General features: G+C 31.4%; 1 protein-coding gene across 1 annotated transcript; it reads left to right on the plus strand.

Moving 5' to 3' along the window:
* The first annotated feature begins 14,553 nt into the window (after nucleotides 1–14,553).
* LOC128988080 (uncharacterized) lies at nucleotides 14,554–19,798 on the plus strand. The gene is made up of 7 exons (XM_054409277.1): nucleotides 14,554–14,632; nucleotides 15,676–15,745; nucleotides 16,049–16,101; nucleotides 16,704–16,739; nucleotides 18,236–18,356; nucleotides 18,737–18,807; nucleotides 19,650–19,798. The coding sequence occupies exons 1-7, from the start codon at nucleotides 14,579–14,581 to the stop codon at nucleotides 19,674–19,676; spliced, it is 432 nt and encodes a 143-aa protein (XP_054265252.1). The 5' UTR covers nucleotides 14,554–14,578; the 3' UTR covers nucleotides 19,677–19,798.
* The last annotated feature ends 5,453 nt before the right edge of the window (nucleotides 19,799–25,251 follow it).

A 25,251-nucleotide genomic window follows, 5' to 3' on the forward strand; every position in this document is an offset into this window, starting at 1 on the left:
ACTGAGTTCCAATGTAAACCATTTCTTATTGGTAGAAATAACAATGCAGTTATTACAAGAATAAATTTATAGAAGTCTGGATATCTTCATTTCAAAGACAGAAGTTGAGTTCCAGTGTAAATCTTTTCCTTAAGACAATATAAATGGTATTTATATTTTATAACCATCAGTTTTTAAAACCCTTGGTATAGCTCGTTTGCCATGACAGTATAAGTTCATTTTCAACCCTCTATTAGACAACGAATATTTAGACTTCTACAAAAATCAGCTTTTCAGAATCCCTGAAACAGCCAATTTAAAATGTCAGAAGTGCATTTAATTCTATACATTTCCTAATTACTATTGACTAGACAAAAACAAGTATCAAGTAAATGTAACAATTTATTGGTTTTCCAGAATTGATTTAATCTATTCGCCTTAGCAGTTAAGTTTAATTGTTGACCAATTGTCTAGATAAGTCGCGTTTTAGATTTTTGTAATTAATTAGTTTTACCTACGGCCGTTTTTTTTTAACTAGATGTTTCAGTTCAGTTCTTAGAATTGAAAAAATTCACTTAACAGCATTGTTTACTTACTTAACAGCATTGCTGTTTTACTTTACAACATGAGTAAAAGACCAACGAGGTTCAAGGATTGAGTGAAAAGAAGTAAAATTGTAATACTTCGAATGTCAACTTATCAGCTGTTAAGACCAACTCATTTGATTATACAATGAGTGAGTGGTTGGGACAATAAGTCATAATCAGTGGCAATGAGAGGTTATAAACGAAAACATAACCTCTCTTGGATGTTATGACAAGTGATTTTTAGCAAAGAAGATTTTATAAATGGTCATACAGTAGGTAAAGCTGTGTACGCAACTCGCAGGTCCTTAGTTGCCATTAGCTGTATGGGCTATTAATTAACAGCTGTGTCTAAGGAACATGTCGGCCTTAGTCACTAACAAGACTACAAGATCGCGCCACTCATCCTACACTCATCCTTCACTCATATTTGGGTTAAAATACGCACATAGTGGCGTCCCCATCTTAAATAATTGATAATTGATAATTGATAATTGATAATTGCAGACACTAGCCTTAGGTCTACGCGATCGTTGCGTAAACTACTATTTTAAAACCTCTGGTGTTAATATAAAGTTTACAGAGCTAATGAAATTCGTAACATCGATGTTACGAACTAAATGTACCGCAATTAATTTAATACATTGGTATAAAATATTGTAATTTTACTTAGTTTTTGTCTTGTTAGTATCCTTGGCCAATTAATCAGTATACAAAGAGTATGATTAATGAACATTTGGTTTGAAAATTTACATTAGCTATCGTACATTTTTATTAAAAATATAAGATTTACATTATGACATGAAAAATGTCGAAATAACGTGCGCATCATGGTTTTAGGATAACAATGGTATTCTGCACCAGTGGGCTGTCTCATCAAAAGGAACAAACAATTTACATGGACCAATGCTTTGGTATTTTATGTTTAGAGCTTTTTTGACTGAGTTTGTTACATAGGGTCGATTTATTTTTAACTTAATCATTTAGTAAGCTTGAAAATGTACCAATGTACAAATACAAAATTCCGTAAAAAACATTATAAGTTTAAAACGTGTTAACGGAGAGTATTAAAAACTGTTGTGTGGATTTTGGTACAGGGTGTTCTCAAATATAGAACATCTTACTCAAACCATTCGGTCGCTCAGTTACCAACCGTTGACACAGCTCAAATACATTGGTGATTCGTGGGGTTAGAACTCTAATCTTCTGTACAAAATTCCCTGGCCCTAACCAATAGACTAGTCATGTATGAAAACGAAAAGTATTGGATTAGATTCATACAAGCAAACCCACCCAATCTGCGTTTCAAGAGGAATATGAGTGAAGGATCTTTGTTCAATAAAAGATAGGAAAGCTTTGTTACGCAGATTATTTTTTTATTTAGCAAGCCTATTTATGAAAAGCTCCATTATCAAGAACAGCCGGGTCCAGTTTCGAACCATCAATAAGCTACTGTCTTCCTCAGGAACCTTCAACCTTCTGAATACGCGAGCACCATCCGATCTCCTACTCAGCTAAGATCATGGTCAATACAGAACGGATGCTCCTCAAACTTAAAACACCGATAGACACGATCGGGATGTCGTGCTAGCCTAGAGGAGCGGAGATACTAGATCGGCCTAAACTAACTAGAGACTAGCAAACCAGCTGGCCGATGCTTGAACTGACAGACCTGAAATGAGATCATCGCTCTAGGAGCTTGTTATTGGAGAAATAACGGTAACAGGAATTTCGTGAATCCCTATTATTTAAATATCATGCTTACAGTTTGTGTTTGCTAAAATAATCTAATACTCTGATTGGATTGGACCTGATGACCGGTGGTGAAACCAGCTGTAATTTTATCGTATGGATAAAAGTGCATATACGTCGAGTAGTGCTGTGAGATGTATTTTGATTTACAGCTGCTGTGTTAGTGTTAAATAATCATTGGAATTTTTAGTTAGTTTTTAAGGGAACAGTCAAACCATGACTTTTATACTATCTAGGGTAGACGTTTTGCTAGATAGCATCATTTACAGCCGGTCGATCCTGCTAGAAAATATTTAAAGGCAAGTACTATAGCCCTTTAAGCTACTAGGAATAAAAAAAATAGGACTCAATATATATGGTCTAAATTACTATTAAAAGTTGGTTATTTCCTGCACAGTGTCATAAAACTAGTGTTAAAAAGTGTTAATACAGAAATTAAAATTTACTATATTGTTTTTGATAACCATACAAAACAAGAAAGAGAAAGACTTTTCCCATGACTTTCAACCATTTCCTTCATATTCGTGGTAACCCTGTAACGGGTTAAAATACCCCTACCAATGAAACGAATATTTCAGTTTATTTGTATGAATTTGATTTGACAACCGTTTTGATGTAAAACAGACATTTTAAAAACGTATTATCTGATATACACTGGCTGAATGATACGTTATTTATTTATACCTTCTGATGGATTATTTAGCCCCATACGCAATGTAGTTGATAGAAAATCCGCTTTTTGTCCCAGTAACGTACTTGATGTCGGATGCACTATAAAACATTTATTGAAACAATTAATTTAATGACGTAAGCATGAGCGAATATGAAAGTTTGGTTTATTTTTATCTCAACTTATTATTTTAGCGGTTTTTAAACATAACCGACTCGTTTTCATCATGTTATTCAGTTCGCCAAATAATCACTTTGTTTTCAATTTGAAAGCCACAAAAACTCTTCGGCGTTCTCATACCGATGAGCAGCATAGGTAAAGAAGTTTGCTAAGGTTAACATCAAATAGTTCAAGTCAAGAGCTAACCTGACAGCGTATTGTCAGCTGACTATAACATGAGTATAAGTTATAGATCAGCTGTTTTAATCCAGACAGCCTGTCACATAGCGTCACATAGGGTGATCGCAAGGTATGTGATATGGTCGGTCAGGATGTGAAAGAGGCTGTTTGCTGCTTGCATTTAGACTTTGCATTTAGGCTGACTATGCTCAAGTCGAAATGATTATGCGATTCACTATAAGCATCAGTTAGAGTGAAAAGCAAGCATTATTGTGATAGTGTAAATACGTTAAATTAGAGAGCCCTTGTAGATGATGACCTTTATGAATAAGTTAAAGACAATTTTAGTTAATGTCTCTTTCTGGAATGTAGAGTTAGTAATTTATTGCTAGTTAAGCAAAATTGAACCCATTTAATGTAAATTAAACTTTATGCTTCCAAACTGTTGCTTGAATTTTGTTATTATTATAACTAGTACGAAACTTATAAACTTTGTTTGTTCTAAGAGAGATATATTTCGTTTCATAAAAAAGGATTTCTTGCGCCAAAATAATTTTAAAATGTCACTCAGTGTGGCATGAATGAACCGTTTCAACCTTGTAATTCCATTCCAAGATAGGCGCAGTGGTGCAGTTTGTGGCATAAAACTGTGGCCATTTAGTCTAATTGTTTGTTTACTCTCCAGATAGCTCTGGAGTGTGGTTTTATTGCGGGTCAGTACTTCAATTTCATCTAGATTTTACATTTTATTCCCGTCCAACTACGATGATTTTATTTAATAGTACCAAGTGACCGAAAAAAACTAATATTTGAATGCTGGTCAATCTTTTTAAAACTTTTTTTCGATTACTCTTTCTGTAAAATAGTAAAACTACAAATTTGATTGGAATACAAAGTTATTATTTCTAAGTTCACTATCAATTTTTGTGATCCTATTTGCATTTTGAAAATGAAATACCAGATAATAATTACATTTTTAACATTTTATTTGGAGATCTAATAGGATACTTTGAAATGGGAAACGAAGAACTGGCCATCTCTGGCCCTAATGCGCATCTAAAACAAGTTTGGTTAGGTTAGGTTATATAAATATGGCCCATGAATTTACGACTAGTGGCCAGGACCCCTACACTCCTTTGAAATCATACAAACATTTGAGTTTGTCTACGCAAATGTTTCAAGAAAACAAATACTATTGATAATATTTTTTCACTAAATCAATTTCCATTCCTACCTACATTTTTAACAAACATAAGATGTGATTCTAGTTTTTTGTTTGTTTTTTTTTATCAGCATGTCAACTCATAAACTTAAATTTATATTCCACCTACAGATACCATAATAGGTGAACTTGAAAAGCAAATACAACAATTTTAAGTTTTTAGCACTGTATCTGAAGTTTAAAACAAATAACAGGGTGAACAATCTATCCAATTGTACCTCTAATTTGATACTATTCAATCCTGTTCTCTTCCGCTTAATCTCATGTTGAGGTAGACTATTTACATATTGTTTTTGTAGCCTCAATTTAGGAATGCTTCACCCTCTGATATAATCATTTACCCCAGCGGTCAGATAGCGGTCTGGGTAATTACAGAGTGTTAAGTCAACACTGTGGCTAGAACCCTACTTTTCCATCATAATTTACTTAACCCCTCTAGTACCGCCCTACCCGATGAAGACGTCTCCTGTTTATAAAACTACCTTGGTTGTTAGACTCAGCATAAGTGGAGATTGTCTGAGTTTGCCTGTTAACTAATTAAGATAAATATGTCAACTGCGCTTGCCCGGTGTGTTTAATCAATGCCATCTATGAACTGGTCAGATTTTGTACAAAACCCTTTTTGACAATACTTGGTGTTTATGGGTCTCTTACTTTTATTCTATGACTATACAATTATACATATCTATTGGACTTTGGTCCAAATAAATGCTACTGTCAACATTTGAAAATAATGTTCACAATATTCCTTAAGATTTCTAATCTTTCTAAAATAATATTAAATATGCGAATTTGGTCACGAATTATGTGACGTTCTGTAATAGGTGGGTAAAATATTTTGAACAGGGGGGTAGCAGTAACAGCGGGTACCTCCAAGTAGTAGGGATATCTACCACTACAGTTCTATATAAAATACATCGAATGACAAATACATTTTCTTTTCATTATATAAAAACATAGTTATTCGCCAAACCTTGTGTGTAACATGATTATTTATGAAAAATAATTTCCCTATTCACTATATTTGATACTGTCCTTGATTGAAATTATTTTTCTTACGTTGTGAAAACGTGCATATAAATTGTTTTCTTCCTGATTATGGTATTTGCTAACAATTTGTTTACCATAAGTTAATGAACAATTGCACGAATGAAACCTGTCTGATGCATAAGTATTTTTTATTGTTTCATTTTATAACTAGGACAAATTGATTTAGAGTCACCGGTTTTCTGGGACGTCAGATTTACCACAAATGACCCAGTGTCCAAAAGAAATTATTCAGGACTGGAAACCTGCGGGGTTTTAAAGAAAGCAGAAACTTTGTTGTTCTAGATTTGTAGTATTGATTTAGAAAGATAAATACATATGTTTAATCACACATTGTATTATGACAAAATCACAATCTTGAAAGCCACGGTAAGATGTGTGACAAGAACAAAATATATTTTATAAATGCCCATTTAATTGTGTTATTAGTTTTATTTGGAAGACGTATACTACCTCTCCTTCAGAAGGTATGCCCTGGGCTTTGTACGTAAAAAATATGGTAACCCTATACACAAGTCTAGTGTATATACATGCAGACCGCGAGTATGGCTTACGAGCCATAAAAAGAAGACAAACGCATACATGTTGCATTGCTCGCATTGTAGATGAGGGAGAATGTCACATACGAGCAGGTCACATTCCCGTCGAGGATATGTTTTGGCATTTTATTTGGATTGAACCAATTTTAAGGCGAATACGTAAATAAGCCACTTGGGAAATGTCTTTTACAACAAAGACTTTGATTTATATTCTGGACAAACAATACAAAGCTTGACCGCTACTGGGCTTTGTAAATCTACCTTTCATTGACAGCTTTAGATTTTATCAAAGCTGAATACAACATTCCAGTTCAATTCTGTACAGGAAAGGTTGAGGTTCGTTGGTAGCGGTTATGTTAACTATGGATGTCCAGGACCTTGTTGGTAGAATCTATTTCCAAACACGATTGCGTTAATGTTTATTATTCCTTACACTTGTCATGTGTTTGCGCCAAGCTATTTTTTTCATGTTTTACATCCTTAAACAACTATATTCATTAATTAATTTATGTATGTAACCATCAAAGTATTATAAACAATGCCTAAATGAATCAGGAAAAGTATGACATAACGTTTATCATATTCTTTGCCTTGTAGTATAGTCATTCCTTAGAATTCCCGTTGGCACTACAATGGTGTATATTTATTCTATGCTACAGGTAAAGTATAAAATTCGCTATCACTGGACCTTTTTAAACGTTTGTTTCCTTGTTTGGCATTAACTAATCTAATCTAAAATGAAATAACCTAAATTAAATTAGCTTAACAATATACGTTATAAGCCTTTTAAGTATTTAAATATTTAAATATAATAAACACGTTATAAATTTTTTAATTCTATGATCACTGGGTAGCCCCCAGTTACTACACCAACTCATAATGTTAACTATTGTACTTATTGAATTGTCTGTTTATACAATTTAGAATTATCAGAATAGTATTTTTTCGTATAACAATTTAATTAAAAATGAAACTTGGATAGCGTAGTATGAACGCAGAACTTTTGTCCTCAAACTCAGGATCCAAATCTCGCCAATCACAAACGACAAATGTCAGCTGTGATGAGCCTTTGACACAGTGGTTCACAGCTTACTTTAGGTTGTACTTGTCAAACAAACTTGTCAATGTTTACTTTTCAATCAAACTACTTTTAGGTGAGAATTACCGTCGTTGAAATAATGACACACATAATACTGTACTGATATCCACAAGTATTAATAATACTATAAGCTGTTAAAAAAACTAAAGCCCATCCAATGGGAATCGTTAAATAAAATGATGCACTCCAAGGACCAATGAATGACTGACTGTGGAATTCCGAGCGATGCGAGACCACACGCGCAACAATGGACCAGCTGTATTGTCCAATCAGCTGATCCGTCGTCTGCTCACGATTTTATCGTGACGGCTGATCACGTGGTCATGGTCGTTATTGCACCTTGATCGCGCTTAAATGCCTCCTTGTTGTGCTCACCAGCTGTGATTAATGTTTGGAGCGGGTCGTTTTACTGAATCATCACGTCACAAGATTGAATATACACAATCTTCTCTTGATTGAAATCTAAATATTTGTTTAATTCACCGTAATGGTTAGCTTAGTTTCCATGTAAACTTTGACAATACTTTAAACAGTTATGATAACGTAATAGTAGTTTACGCAGCGATCGTGAAAGGCTAATTACGCGAGTTTAATACACTACTTTACCTACGCCCTTTTCTATTACTAAAAAAATTCTACTCATAGCTTCCAAGAGAGGTTATGTTTTCGTTTATAACCTCTAATTGCCACTGATTGTGATGCAACGATTGTACCAACCACTCATTGTTCAATCAATTAAATTGGTCTTAACAGCTGATAAGTTGACGAGATATTAAAGTTTTACTTCTCTTCTCTCAATTCTTGACTCTCATTGCTGTAAACTTGTACTGTAAAGTAACAAAGCAATACTGTAAAGTAAGTAAAAAAGCTTTAATGAATCTTTTCAATTCTAAGAACTGAATTAGAATGGCTAGTTAAAAAAAGGTCGTTGATAAAATTACTCATCAGAATTAATTTCGTCTTTACACTGAAGGTTGTTTGAATCAAGCAATACAATAAAGTTATGTTAGACAGTATTCTCTTAACAAGTTTTCAAATTTAAACCTACACATTTTGCACCTACAAAACTTTTTCGTTTCATATTTAATCACACGATCGTCCATCATAGAGTGAGAGTTGCAAATCCATTTTGGTTGACGTTAAGTCCAGTTTATAGTTTGGACTTGGGTCCAAATCCGGTAAGCTGGCAAAATCCTATAACTTAGGATTTGGCAATAAACTTTTTAGTCAATTATAAGCTCAGCTAAAGATAACCCCGAAGATTAAAAGTAGTCGTTAATAATTGGACTTTATGATGGCAGATGTTTTATTCCAATTTGTCGTGTAGATATTTATCCATTCCAGGGAGAGTTCTTTTACCTTATGTAATGACTCAAAAACCAATGTTTATAAATATAGTCATTAGGCCTAATTAAATTCCAAACTAAATATTGTTATATTTTTAATATTTATTCATGTTCATTGTTAATATTAGTAAAACCATATTGTATCAACATATATGTATAATTTATAATACAAAATTATACATTGGCTTATTCAAAATTATTAACTTATTCCAAACAATTCCTACAATTAAAATAGCATACATCTGGGATCAAGATTATTAATAAATTAAACCATGTTTTTAATTATGTGAACCCCATAATTTAAGAAATGATTTACAACTATGAAGAGTGACAGTGTAGTTAAGGTATCCAAGAAGAACGTACAGAAACTATTAGTTGTGATAAATAAATTGTGAAATTATAAAATAAAGTATTGTTAAAATATCCAAATTAACTGAAGAAAGAAGAATTTATGGCTACATTATTCAGAAGAAAATTATTATTATAGAAGATTGGTGAGAACATTCCATTTATTATTAACACAAACTATAGACATCTCCAGGATCCATTTTGGGACTAAAGATACCTCCATATTTTATTAATATTAACAAAAAAAAAAGAAAGAAAATGAACCATCTTACTAAAATATTGTTTCCAAATTATTATTATATATAACATCTTAACATCTTAACATCTACATCTTAACTTATTGCATTTTATAAATTCAAAGAAATCTTTTGATCCAGTCTGCATGAATCCCCACCCCTCAAGAATTTTTGTAACCACTTATTTACCATGAAACATTGTATTCAATAACATCTGTGCCTCATCATTTCTATTATTAGTAAAGACAAAAAATAAAATAACAACAACATATTATTTAGAGGTTTATTTCACTTAGAGATATGTTCTATTGTGATTGCTGAAGATGAAGTCAGACATACTGCTTTACATCGTTATCACACAGATATAATTAATTGGAAATCGACGGGATTCAAACCCGCTATTGGATCTTTATAGCCTCTGAATCACGTTGTATTACAATAAAAAAAATTAATTCCTGTTGTACCGTTAAATGAACCGGGTATTATCTGGTAATTAAAGTGTCGACCCTAAAAGTTTATTTTAAAGTTAACCAAAAAATCCTCTCCATTCCTTGGAGTCAAAACACTTACACGAATATGAAACCATTTAGATTGTTGTGATATTAATTTGATAAAAAAGATAAACCAAATTTATAAAATACATTATCTTTTTCAAGTATTTTAATATAAACTAACACTCAAAGAATAAGAGATTTAAATATGCCCCTATCTTACCCCTTCTTTTATAAGAGTGATCATGCAATTGGATATTGAACTCTGATTGGTCACTTCAATCATCACATTCGCCTATAAGGTATGGTTTTGATTGGTTCGTGAAATCAAAATAAATTAACTGATTGTACATTTACCTTGTTTTATTTGCCACAAAAGCATTATTATTGTGAATGGTAATTTAACAGCTGTTCCTTTAGTTGAATATTTACAATTAACTACGGAAAGGTTGTAAACAAGAGGTGAAACAATTTAGTGTATTTAAAATATTCTACAGTTTTTTTAGATCTTTGACCTGATTGAGGTAGGTTAGTCACTCTTTAAAGTGTACCTAGATCTGAAATCAAAAAAATTATTGTAATTAAGTTGTTCTATTCACCTAATAAGCAAGCATAATCTTAAAAAGGTACCGACATTGTACTGTTGCTTAATTTTGCCTCAGAAAGAAATTTTGGATTGTATTAAACTGTGCAATATGCGCATGGGTCACCTTATTTAATTTACTTATCTTCGCACAGCTATGTCGGGCAAAGCCGGCGTATTCTAGTTCGTTAATAAAACAGTTTTATCCTAAATAAACTTACGGTATGAATATTAATTTTAAAGACATCATAGTTGTTATTGAAAGTTACAGAGTCAAATTTCGTACAACAATTATTATTAACACCATAGGCTTATTATTGTATGATGAATCCTGCATAACTCATTCGATGGTACGTCATATTCTTGAAATATTGCTTTCCCGTCTTCGACAGTTAAGTGTCGTGTGGGTAGTCGTGTGTTGACGGCACTAAAAATATTTCTCACTGAAAAGAACGATTGATAAAGATTGAAGACATGGATTCTTGTCCACGTTCCTCACTGTCGATAAATCGATATATCGATAAATCACGGTTTCGATTACCACAGGCACGTTGGTCGCTTTCGCCGTTGGATCGAATGACAAATTGAATCAAAAATTCTTTGGTACCCAAATAATCGTTGGTCTTTATGACAACCTAAAGAAAAACACTACCTTTGCTTCATTTACATGGACGTGTTTACATTTTGGTTAGCATTTTGATCAACTATACAGCAATTTGAATAAAACAAAAAATATATACTAGCAGAGCACCCGTCCTTCGTACGGGGTTGGCATATATAAGTATAAAATGCTTATTGCAGTTATACTCAAGCTTTGCGTTTGCAATGGGGGGAGGACACAGTTTGATAAAATTTGGTTCATAGATTTACGGTTTGATATAGTATAACACATCTACCATTGCCATAATGTTCTACCACTGCACCTAAACAATAGAAAAAAAATTATCAATCATTCGCACAATATCACAAATTATACATTAAATTAAAAACTCAAACCTAACTGTAAACAATCTTACTTTGACAGTTCTCATTGTGTATCACAGCTTTTTGTTGCTGCTTAGTTCAAATTAGCTGTTGTCATATATGCAAAAATAAAATAAAAATTGTGTTGCACCCTGTTGGGAAACCTTATAACTTTTTAATGCTATTGCATATTATCATAGACAAAATCATTTTGTCTATGATATTATAGAACCAACTTGTAAAGTTGAAACAGCTGGCTAAATTCTTTAATTCCCTTTAAATATGAATACTCATAAGATTAACATAGGGAACTACATAGCCACTGGGGCGGAGCCCAAAAGGATTTTTGAGATAAAAATATGCTTTAATGTTAATTGGGAATGTGAGCTATCATCATGCCAAATTCCAGCCCAATCCGTCCAGTAGTTTATGCGTGATTGAGCAACACACACACAAACACACACAAACACACACACAAACACACACACAAACTCACAAACTTTCAGATTTATAATATTAGTAAGATAAGAGTGGCTTAGTAACTTTTGATTTAATAAAATTTGCGAGGGGGGTTAGAATTACATAAATAAATGGTAGAATAGTTGAGATAAGTTTTCCCGTACAAATAAACACTAAAAACCAATGACTCATAAATTACACACGATACAAGCCAATGACCTTCGTATTTCAAAAGATGAAGAACAGGACGCAAAAAGGAGCTCCATAAAGCACGGCTATCTTATCCCTACACGGAAACCTGAACATGTTAATGAAATGCAAAAGTTTTTATCTTCGCCGGTTTTCAAACAAGCGATTCAAGATAGCTTCATCAACCGTTATAAAAACCACCCAACCTCAACAGACGGATCGGGGCACATTCTGATAGCACAGCTGATCTGGTTATAAATAGAGTTATTATTTAGCTCGTATAGTAGCCAAGACTGAATGTATTTTCCATTTACTAAAACTACAAAAATTTGTGTGAAATAATTCAAAACCTGGATGGATATTGATTAATCCCTTGGTTGATTTGTAGGTTGTTTATTCATGTAGGAGCCTACTCCCTGTAAAGATAGGGTATGAGTTAAGTGATAAAAGGTGGCATCAAAATCCTGCTCGAAGGACCAAAATCTTCGATATCTTGTGTTGTGATATGCGTTAAACAAATATTTTATCGTTTAATTTTGTGATTCTTTGATTAAGTGAACTAATTTTTAACAATGAGCCATAGGTACTATATTAAATTCAAACCGTAAGTGACTAAGAGCAGTTTCCTTTAGCCATGTAACAATTATATTGGATGTTTTAGAAAGCGTATGGTGTTAGATTTATCATTCCTATTTAGGTATTATCAGACCCCTAGCATCACAGATCAAATAGCAAAGTAGACATTTTTAACCTTAAAAAGTGGGTTGATTAAAGATACATGAAATGTTCGAATGTAATGTAAAATAAGATAACTGCAGTCTCCTAACCACGTTCTCTCTCAGTCAATAGTTGCATGACTTTTTGTACAAACATTCTAATTACAATAAAATGGGTAATTTAATTAATGCATGGCGCAGACGGTTTGAAAGCCAAAGTGCACATTATGTCAGTAGCATACAACGTGATTACACAGAATTACATCTACTTGTTTTGTTCTGTTTATATGTCTAGACTCAAACTGTCGTCGCGGGGAAAATATCAACAAAGATTAACCATCATGTTGTAAACATTTCAATGTTTTGTGGTGTGGTTTTTGTTTAACAATAACACTTATTTTTAACATATCAATACTTAAAGTAAATACAAATACTTCTAATGACACTTGAAATGTATTATTTACACGTAATATGTTTCAAGTGTTATTAGACGTATTTTTATATTACTTCTCGTAAATTTAATAACACGTTCTATGCTGATCAAAAAGTCTTTTATTTTTAATCCTGTTTAGATAGTCTGTGTGGTTTTATTTATGTGGAAAAATAAACTACATTTCAAACACTGACAATGACAACTAAAGGAACTATTTGAAGGTTTATATTAGAATAAATACAATAGCTTACGTAATACTTATGTATTACCTTAGTTTATGAAGATACATTGTATTGTACCTATTGTATTTTGAAAAGAACAATAAAAAATTTTTCAATTCAATTCAAATTCGATTTAAATGATTGATATATTTTGGTATCGTTAAACATGTCATATAGCCTAAATGTTTTGTTTATCAATGGTTTCTTAAAATTTCTGTTCAGCATTTGTTTAATAATGTCAGTTTGGCAAACAGAAGAATGTGTTTGAATAATATTAGGCGAAATGCAACAAACATAATTAAACTATTAGTAAAATCTATTCGTTGGTTGGCTTTTAATAGAGAAAATTCTCTTATGCACAGGTTACATACATCACAGGTATTATCACAGGATTACATACACAGGTACAGGTCATCTAGGTCGACCTACAGCTTAAGATAGGCTCTGCCACCGAGTCACAAAGAAGCATTAAAAGTAAATAAAAGCGATTGTTGATTAACAGGATTTAAACTCGAGACCCCAAGACAGAGACGCATAAATTTATGTGGTTACAGCGACAAACGAGTGAACCTTTATCCGACTGTGACAGAGTTTGGTAGAAGAGAACCTCCTAAGGAACAACGATCCTAAAATGACCAATGAACAACGATCCTAAAATGAACAATGAACAACGACCCTAAAATGAACAATGAACGCCTTGGTCGGATTGCAGAATGGATGGATTTAAAGACCTGCACCTTAAAACCAAGTACTTTACTACTTTGCGCTTATCCTTGCAGTTTTGAGTCAAGCGAAAATAAACAAAAAAAAAAAACGTTTTGTATTCGTAAATTAAAAGGAAAACATGATGAAAATGTGCTTAACTATTTAATGATGAAGAACTCCAAGGTTTTCTGAGGATCTAAGGGTTTTCATGCCAAATTAAAAGACAGAATATATTTTGAAATCGCAACTTAAGCCTCTATGAAATCAGTATTTCATTCTTTCACAACAACATTCAAGAAAACACACATCCCATTTAGCTGTGTAATTAGTGCTACAATTACAAAATGCTACAATTACCTGATTACACATTTTTCACTTACAATCACAGCTAGACTACAATTTTTGCCGGTCAGACGAGCAAAAACAAAGCTTAATAAATCACGCAAATTTAATCCGCAGTTTTAATTGCCGGGCTCCAAAGAGTGCTTTCAGAAAACACAGTTATTATCCGTGGGGTTAGCATAGTAATTCGCTTTGATGACCGGTGTCACAAGGATGACTCCGCCAATGACACCTTATGCAATGTGTTTCCGACTTATAAAACCTCTCTTGACCATCGTGGTACATATTGTATCATTGTCTTGTGAGCTGTACACAATGGGTTTCATTGACTGCGTTGTTGTACTTTGTCTTGCCTTAGCCTTTGTCGAGGTATGTTTGTGTATTTGTTGTGATTGGGTTTATATTGGCTTACCGTTAATGTTGTATATTGTGTGTATCAATGTTTTGGAATTTGTTGCAATTTAGAAGGGAACTGTCCAATCTTTGGGTTCGTTATTGTCTAACGAAGTTAATCTTGATATTCAGTTTCAATTTTCAGTTTGAAACATAATGTATAGACAATATCTATCTTATAGCTATTTTTTGGAGGAGAGTAATTTTATATGCTCACTTATAAAATTTTTGCTCTTTTGTGAAGATTGTTTTCAAATGATTAGGTATGTCAATTTGAGGGTGGATTTTAAATAATATTTTTTTCTTTAACTAATATGAGTGTTAATAGTATGTACAGTGTAATAGTACAGTGTTTATGTTTATGTGTATAGTCAATGGTGTTTATGCATGATTAATTTATAAACAGGTTTTATTAGTTTGATTCTTATTATGTTAGCGATATTATAAGAAATAGCATATTATCCAGATATTTTTATCTGTTGATACTAACTTTAAGGGCATCATTTCTAATATTTTCAAACACTACATAACACCCTTAGAGCCGGAATACATATTAAAAATACTTTAAAAATACCCCTAAATATTCTAAACATTTCCTTGTAACTGTATAAAGTGAACTATATCACAAAATCTTAAAGTTTTATTTAGGGAACCATTCTAGCCTTTCGTTAATACAAATAATCGAATTAATTAAGTAAAATTGAGCTAGTCTACCTGATCAAACTTATACATCAAAGTTTATTAATAAAGTTTACACCCTTGACAAATATAATTTCAGAAGTTTCAATTACTGTATTGTATACGTCCAAATTAATAGAAATCAACATTTATGTAATTTCATTAAAACATAAATTAATTTATTATACTTAATGCACTTATTTGTCATAAGATTGTATTTGCCCCATAAACACTTACTGTACAGTATATAACTGCCTGGGACTGCGATAACCTAAAACAATACATAATAGGTGGTGGAATACCTAAATTGTATTTTCAATTTATATTGATATGGATTCTAGGGGAAATATAACTGGGTCAAAGCCAAGGAAAATTGGAAAGTATGTGTAGCAGAAACAGGTGCTGTGGAAGGTAAGACTAACTTATGTATTTTAACTGTCCTACAACACAAACAAACAAATTTGCGAAGCGGAAACAAATGTTATTTGATTTTAATGACATGTAAAAGTCAAACATTCAAGACGTTAAAATTACAAAATTTTCGATTATAATTAAAACTATTTATGTACTTTTAGTACATGGCATTAACAAAAGTTACGAAAAAAATAAGTCTATATAATTATTTTACTATTTATATTTTTTACCAATATATATTAGATCCGTTGTACCTATTTTAAACCGCTATTGCTAAAATTTAATTTCGTTAACTTGTAGATATGGAGGCAGTTCTGAGGAAAGAAATTGTGCCTACCAGCGACAAAGGGATGGTGAGTATGATATTGGATATGGTGTTAACAAAATTCAAAGAAATATTTAAAACGTTTTAGTATGCAATGTTATTTATTTCATCCAAGTGGAACCCCCTTCATATAATTCGGAAGCTAACAGTTGGCAACATGTTTGCCTACTAATTTGTAGTAAATTGACAACAATAAGGACGAACTGCAGTTTAAATACCTCGTTCTATTTGTTTGTCCTAAGTGTTGAGTATTTAAAAACACATGTGCCTAAGTAAAGGACACTAGCACAAGCGTTTTTAGACAAACATTCCTTTAAACTATTGTCTTAAATTGACACAAAATGATGAGCCGACAAAAGAGTGTTATGCTATGTATGGCGACGTGCAAATTCAATTTAGAAAAATTTAAACAAACTTAAGTATTAGTTGAATTGAGTGTGAAATAAAATCTATAATTTAGTCGAAACTATTCAGTTGCTGTATTTTCTTTTTTTAAGCTGAGTATATAATTATAATGATTTAGGTTTTTAAAAATTTTTGAACTTTTAAATTTAGTTATACATTTCATTATTCATTGCCAATATCTCTAATATAAGTTAACAACTAATTAATTATGATAATGTGTTTTAGTGCTTGGTCGACTGTTTGATGAGAACTGAAAAAATCGTAAGTATTATATCAACTATTTAAACTTGAGTTATGAAAATAGTTACCATTGACAAATGTTTAAATATCATGGTTGAGATTTCTACATTGAATTCATAATGAAGGATGGCCTTAAGTTTTTCGTACAATTTCTTTAACACTGTCAATATTAACTACTCTCAGTTTCATTTCCTTATAGTAATTATGTTAGACATAAAAAACACTTAATAAATAATTATTCCAAGAGGGAAGATTACAGAATATTAGTAATATTCCTTTGATGATAAAAGGTAGTGTCATTATTTTAAATAACAATTTACAAGTTTAAAAAATAAAAGATACAATACAGTCAAAAGGACGTTTGACTTGGTCTGGCATAAATATTGTGACGGATAAAAAATGTTTTTAATATGTAGGCTACAAAAATAAGAAAATAAAACATAGTTAGCCCTGTGTAATATTTGTTCCTTTGATTATTAAGAATCAAAATACTTCTTAAAAGCTCAATATAGTAATGTTAAAGACATGGGTTGCAAAATTGATATAAAACGTTGATATGCTTCCGCCTACTATAATCAATTCTTTATCAATGTTCATTAACATTCCATCTTTCTTAGCATTTTGGGATGCTTGAGTACCAACTATTTAAGCAACTACACATCTCTATAAAAATCATATTTAATATGCACACTCATGGTATACATATACAATTCTTGTTAAATACAAGCGGTACAGCTGAGGAATATATGTTACTGGCGAGTTTTAAAGATGAAGTTAAATAATTTATATCTAGATCTGAGTTGAAAATAACTGTGTTTCATTATATTTTATCATTGTTGTTCACTGTTCCAAATGTTTATTATTGTTACTTTTTAATAGTTTATTAATTATTAAATTCATTTATTACTGTTACTTTTTCATTGTTTATCAATTATTGTTAAAATCTGACTACTTTAAATTCAATGATTGGTTTGGTCTATTATTGAACTCTATGTCATGGTATAGTTTACTTACAGAAAAACAAGGGAAACAAAAGACTGATTGAATAAAAAAGCACTGAAAAATAATAAAACAAAAAATATGATAATTGCTGCATAAATGGTTTTGGTAGCTAAATTGTATGTGTTTTGTAAATTTGTAGTTTTTGGAAAAAAATCAATTTAATTGAATTGAATTATATACATTTTTATAGTGATTTGCATAAATACAAACGCTTTTAGTAATGAATATAAAACTTCAAAAGGAAAACAAACAACCATTTCAGTTTTAATCTAATAATTTCCTATATAAAAAAAGTTGGTTGCACAAGTATTATATAAAGGTATAACGATAAACTTTGAATTATAATTATTATCAAACTAACAAAAATTACCTGTTGTTTTAAATTTTAATAGACTGCCAAGCGAATCAAAACTATGAACGCTTAAGTAAAATTATTGTTAACATTTGAACTGAAACTGTATCCCCTTACCCACAAAATCTTATAGTTGTACTTTAATTTCGTATTTACTTTACAGTACGATTCAGAAGGGAAATACAACAGAGAAGGAACAAAAGAGTATTTTAGCGAGTTATTAGAGGAACAGCCCGAAATGATAGAAAAGGCAATGGCATCGGCAGACGAATGCAGCAAAATCGGTAAGGGATATTCTTTAAATTGCACTGTAAGACAGATAATAACATAGGCTAGATGGACATTTTGAATATGGTTTTTAAGTCGCCTGCATCGAGTTAATCAGCTGTAGCCTTCTAGCTACTGATGTAAATATTGTACTAAAAAAGAAATTGGTATTCTCAGGGTGGAACCAGCGAAAACTGCCCACTGGATTTTTTCGGATGTAATATTGAGGTTAAATGCATAAATAAAAATATCAGTACAATTTGTAGCACTTTGACATAGACATGTGAAAATTCAAAACTTCTGGAAAAACATTGAAATCAACTACTTAGTTACTGTATGAATAGAACCTGGTATTTCATAACTAACCGAATAACCAATAAAAACTCAATTTTTCCAGATGTAGAAGGTTTGGACAGATGTGAAGCTGCAGTCAAACATCTCACTTGTGCAAGAGCCAAATTTGTTCAGGTTAGTTTGACTATTGTTTAGTTTTTGTATGATCTTTTGTAATAACTGTTTTAACTCAGTGTTTTAGTTAAATAGTGTTGTAATAGAACGTGCTTTAGCTTTTTAATCTTATATATTAATAGGCAAGGATGTTCTTGAAAACCATTTTTATCAGTTCGTGTGTATCGCAGAGAAAATTTAAGCATACTGTTAGAAATACATTTGCCTGTAGATGTGCAGAATCCCTTTTATGACTTTTTACGAAACAGTCTTTGCAACTGTGAGGTATATAGTCTTATACCCCCAACATTTACTTTTAAACTGCATTTTAAAAAGTTAGTTAAAATGTCATTCATAGACGTTTACTCTACTTACTAGAGAAAGGCAATGATATTTGAAATGTATTTAAAACGGCTTTTTCTTTCACAGCTTATTATGGTTATTATGGTTAGTCAGTTAACAAAATTAGTATTAAGTAGGCCTACGCAGATAATTTCTTGTTAAAAACTCTGTTTCTACATGTGTTATTTCAAAGCTTGTTTGCATCATTGGCAATGCTACAAAGCTGTAAAAAATATCGGAACTAAATATGATACCGGTAATAACAATTTTAAAATTGAATAATAATTTGTTCACACTCCATTATGAGATAAATAAAAAATATTATTTGGAATATTACGTTAAAAGTTTTTTTTTTATTACAAACCAAAAGATAAGATTAAAAAATAGAAGCAAAACTGTATCTAGTATATGGTTTTTGCAATTTTAAGCTCAAACTATTATCCTTCTACATAAATATAAGTTAATTGCTCTTCAATTTTTGTTACTGTAGCTTAACATACCAGCTTACTTTAATGTTTCAGTACAACATCAAAGTAAACAAAGATTAATCCGCCACTGCAGAATGGTACGTAGCAGTTCAACAGTTGACGATCTACAAATATATTCAGGTAGACTATCAATCCTTGTTAATATCTTCCAATAAATACTACAGTATAACTTAGTTTTGATATATTTTGTGTCCATGCCTGATAATTTATCCTCAAAATTACGTCAGTATTAATGACAAATTGAATGTGCAAATACTATGTGCGTGCTATAAAAGCACTGATGTTTTTTTTCTAAGGCTATCAGTAAGAAGAACAGTAGGTACTTAAACAATGGATTAATAACATTTGTCTTAATGTTTGCAATAGCAAAGTTGTACTAATTGTATTTGCTTATGTAAATTTTCTTGAGGGATTGATCTGGTTGTTAGGATGCAAACTTATGTATTGGAGTTCCTGATTCGAATTCCGCCTACCACCAATTTTTGGTTTGGAACCCATCTCAAGCCGTAGGGGGTTTTTTTTATTTAACAAGTACGTATTTCAGCAAGAAAACTCACTTGATAATTTCCTCTTCAAAAAGCAACGCAGTAGTTCAAATTGTGTTAAAAACCTTAAAATAAAACTGTGTAACGACTAAAATGTGTATAACAAGCACAAACGTTGTGCTTTAACATTCTTAGTAAGCTCCGACATGTACTGTGCGTGCCTTTAGTGTTGTTGCAACAGCCTAAGAACGCAATATAGTAGACTGTAAACCCTACACACATGTAACTTAGAGTTAAGTAGGACGGCAAAACATGTAACCGCTGTACCTTTGTTAAAACCAACCATATCCAACGAAGTGACGAGGAAAAGTCTCATATTATATTCAAGCACCTTTTAAAATGTTAACATTACGTGTGTTGTACTTTAAAACCTAGAGGTTAAATTTTGGTAGCTGTTATGTTAATTAGTATGCACATCAAAATAGAAGGAAGAAACGTAGCTAACAAATCTCTTTGAGTTGGTTTTAAAATACCCCTCAAGAGTCATTACCACTTAGAGAAAACCATATAAAATAAAACATTTCACTATGCCACGTGGCAATTACTTAGGCCTTATTATTACAAACACAGGTAAAGTAGGCCTACACTGTTTTACTATTAACAGTATATATGAATAGCTTACCTCAAAAGATTGTACTTCAAATATATCTCATTGTTGTCTACCGTACTGGGACTCACTCTTCATCCGTTCCAATGCTAATTAATTTGTTTTCAATGAAGACCTCGCTGATAGCGTTTGTTGATTCTGTAAGTTACGTCCCGACAAACACTACACATCTTGTTAAGCAAACAGCAATAAACTCGAGTTGTAATTGGTCCGTCTGTTGGCGAAATCAAAGTTACGACGTGTCTCGCCAGTATAAACTTAACTCAATCAGAGCTGTCTGCAATAATCGGCTTTATGAACACTGTCAGGTCATACAGCTGTAAGTAATTAGTCCATGAAGAGGCAAATATATTGTCACAATTTATATTCAATTTAGCCATTTATACAGCTGTGAATAGTGACCACATACAAGCAATAGGAATGATTTGAAAATATCTAAAAAAAAGCTAATTTACCTAAATAAAACTTTTTTTCAATTTTGCTTGCCCTATGATGTTATGGCGAAAACGGGAAATAACATTGTAACATACCCCTAAGAAATGTCATTTTTTGACATCAATTTTATGAGTAACCAACCATAAGTAAAACTACAAAACTTTATTTCATAATGTGTTGAAAAGTCTAATCACATAATGAAAGTCAATCATAGATGGATTTTATCCATGGTATTTTACCACAAACTAATTGGTTACTCAATTTATCTTTCTTACTTTTGTATTAAGAACTAGCTACAGCACGAGAATGTTTTCATAAGGTAGTTCCTAATGTACTAAAGGTAGTTTATGTTCAGCAAGATGCTGTATGGCTTCAAATTTCAAGATTTACCGAATAACGAACAGCAGCATTGGCAAAACGTACATTGGTCAAAATAATAGGAGTACATCAAGATAAATTTGAGATAGTTAAGTAAATTTGCTTAGTTTCATATCAGGATTTAAGGCCGTACAGAATCTTCGTTTTAAAATATCGATATCCTCTAATAACTCAATTACTTAAATAATTTTAAGTTGTGTCCCATGGTAATGATTGTTATTTAAAAAATCTCAGTGATTTATTTTGATAAATATAGAACAATTTGGGAAAAAAATGCCATACTCTTGTTTAATTTTAGCCAATTGAATAAAAAACCTTTGGTTCAATTGAATTACTGTAGGAGTATGCTACATGATGTTTGATTTTTTATTTTATTGTTATTTCTTTGTAATGTATCAATGTAATGGGTTTCCCGTTGGAATAAATAAATGAATAAATAAATAAATGAATAAATAAATAAATAAATAAATAAATAAATGAATAAATGCTACACAAGTGATTAATTGTTTTCCAATACAGATACAATTTTAATCTTATTTAAAATACATTTTTTACTTACTCATACTAAATTCTTTAAATGAACTTACGTGTTTAAATGTTTGAATACATTAATGTTTCCAGCCATATAAGCCAAGAAATCCCTCAGATAGCTATTAATCTTTCCGTCAGCACAGAGATTTGAGCGTGAAGTGGGAAGGTCGAGAGGGGTTGTCTTATTCAGATTTATGGCTGTCACTGACCACAAAATAATCATGATTTAGTGCAAGGGCTGGGGTGGCCTGATTGGGGATAAATCTGATACAGATTTGTCTTACTAGTGGGTGTTAACAGTGGTGACTGTGGGAAACACTTTGTGAACTGCTGTTTAAGAGCTATATGTGTTTTATAGAAATGTTGATCTATGAGTTCCTTTTAGAATGAGCTAATTAGATATACATGTTTTTATTGAGCAGTTTGAGATAACGTATAATCTAAAACAACGTATTTCAATAATTTATAATAACAAAATACTATGAAAAGGGGTTTTATGTGAATTTCCCATCACTGATCAGTTAAGTATGGTATTAACAACGTTCTGGAATACTGGATCTGACTCCTTTGGGTGTGAAGGAACATCGGTTGAGATGATTGGTAAAACCCCAGGCAGAGCCGGAGCCCCGTACCGCGATGGCTCAAAATAAATTAGTTACGTTAAAAAAGGAATAATGTAAAAAATATAAATTATAAGGGATAAATATCCACTGTCCACACAGAAAATGATGAACACGCATTTCTTGGATTCAAGCTATATTGGAAACATTCATATATCCACGACAGTTGAATTAATGTCATAATCATGAACAATGAAATATAAACAAAAATAATTTCTAAAGAGTAATACATTTTTGATTGGGTTTTTCATCCTATCATCTTAAAAATATTAAGAATCGTTGAAAATGCACGATCTTATTATGAAATTTTCTACTATTCAGTACGCATTAGTGAAAAAATACATATTTCAACAACAGAATATGTATACAGAATTTTCGATGTCCTGAATTAAAAAACGTGATTTTTTAGTGACTTATTTCGCTAAAATCAATTCATTTGATTTTTAAAACAAAATAACTTAATCTAATTGTTCGATTAAATTAAATTAATGTGTTCCTTCTATTGATAATTCGTGGCAACAATTTAAATTTAAATTGACGTATACATAAGAAAAATAATTTTGGCTGAAGGTTTGTCTAAGTGGATACGAATTAGATTTACTTGTTTGCTGTGGTTAATAATTTATTTAGGAACTGGATGCCTCTCATAGTTACATCAATAATCAATATTAATACTTAAACTACTACAATAAGCTGCTAAAATATTATAAATAACATATTGCCACACTCAAGCCAATACGTTTGAAATAAAATATTTACCACGAATACTGAAATTAATTGAACATGTTAGTAATGAAACATTGAATAAATATTTTACATAAAATAAAATTAAAATATCAGAACTCATATATTTCTACTACTATTCCAACCATAAGTAAATAGTCTATGAAATTACAGGTACTGATAATTGCTTTCAACTAAATTTCAACAACGGCAGTTCAATAGCTGTTAAGCTTTTTTTTGGTCAGGCATAAATACATGCATTTATGGTTTATATAATAAGCCAAGTTTAATTGAAAATTAAACTGAATTTACCGGATGCCAACGTCATGTAAAAAAAATAATCATACTGAATAAATCATACATATATTTAATGGTGTACAATATTTCATTTCATATTTATAACCGTAGTTAAGGCAAGGTTGTAGTGTCTATACTCCTTTTATCTATGGTTCTAGACACAACTTGAACAAGTTTCAGAACCACTGTTACACAACTACTAAAGTCTTGGTAAACCCAAACATAAGGCGCCTCCCATGGTTGCCAATATTTACACCACGATGTTTGTTTGTTTTCTTTTATTGGTCGTTATCCCGCCGTTAAAAATGTTTGGACGAATCCAAACATTTCATTCCAATTCCGATTATGTTTGTAAATTCAGATTTAACTGCTCGTTTGCTCTTGAGTAAACGAAAGTAGTTTTTAAGCTACTGTTACGTAAGATTTGTTAAAAGAGTATCTTTTTGTTTAATTCGTAAGACAAAATGTAAAATTTAATTTTAAAATTACTTTTTATGGTATACTCGCAGCTTAAGAAGTTTTTACAATCCTTGGGAGTGTTATTTTTTGATTGATCAATCTAACATATATTAAGCACACATACAATTTAAATTTTTACGGGACACAAAATTAAAGGAAAATAAAAAATACCTCCTCCATAAATATATAAGTTTAACTAGAAAAGCAAAACTAGTATCAGCAGTTTATTTAGGATCATCATGCTAGCGTAAAAAATTGAGAAAAAGAGGTAGGTACTCCAAATGGACTAATATTCGTTATTAAATAATAAACATATTTATAATCAACCCCCATATTATTTAGGATAATCTATAGAAACTTCTAGTGTATGTGTATTTAAAATTAAAAGAAACCAATTATCTCTAAGCAGACCAAAATCTTCCACAAAGTGATCCATACGGTAAGTGATACTTCATAATGAAAAGCATTGAAAGGCAAGTAAGTATTGAAACAGTAATGAAATAGCTGTTATACAAACTCGGTCAACCAAGAAATCTTTTTATACACAATTTAATTCAACCCGTTTTAATCTAGGAGCTCAATTAGTTTCAATAAAACTACTCATTTCAGTTTAACTTATCAACCGTTTAAATTGAAATAGACCCGCAGCGTGGCGACGTTTAATGAATGGACCTTTGAGTTTATAAATGCGGCTTAAATAGAGTCTCGTCCACAAGCGGTTAGTTGGATTAACTTGTTCGTTAAAGTGAATAATTTAATGAGGAACAGTTCTCTGCATATAATTGTAGCAATGATCATTATGTATGCATACGTTATTTGAGTAGGTAAGTTTCATTAGGACTCTAATGTTGTGATTTTTCCCCATTAGCTATTTGTTGGTAATAATAAGACACTAACAACAGGTTGGGTAACAAATAAACAATCTTTACAATATTTAAGATTTTTCGAGAACGAAAATTTATACGTTAGATATTAAAATATAACCATTGGCTTTTAATAATGCATATATACAACAATGTTAAACAAACTGAATGCCTTAT

This window comes from Macrosteles quadrilineatus, unplaced genomic scaffold (genome assembly GCF_028750875.1).
Source record: "Macrosteles quadrilineatus isolate MER2022 unplaced genomic scaffold, UCM_ALF_1.0 Scaffold_2__2_contigs__length_208266976, whole genome shotgun sequence".
In the NCBI taxonomy this organism is placed as follows: domain Eukaryota; kingdom Metazoa; phylum Arthropoda; class Insecta; order Hemiptera; family Cicadellidae; genus Macrosteles; species Macrosteles quadrilineatus.

Coding starts and splice junctions, on each gene's coding strand:
- LOC128988080 (XM_054409277.1), top strand. CDS start 14,579: ATGGGTTTCATTGACTGCGTTGTTGTACTTTGTCTTGCCTTAGCCTTT. Junction 15,746..16,048: donor AGAAACAGGTGCTGTGGAAG/GTAAGACTAACT, acceptor GTTAACTTGTAG/ATATGGAGGCAGTTCTGAGG. Junction 18,808..19,649: donor CAAGAGCCAAATTTGTTCAG/GTTAGTTTGACT, acceptor TTAATGTTTCAG/TACAACATCAAAGTAAACAA.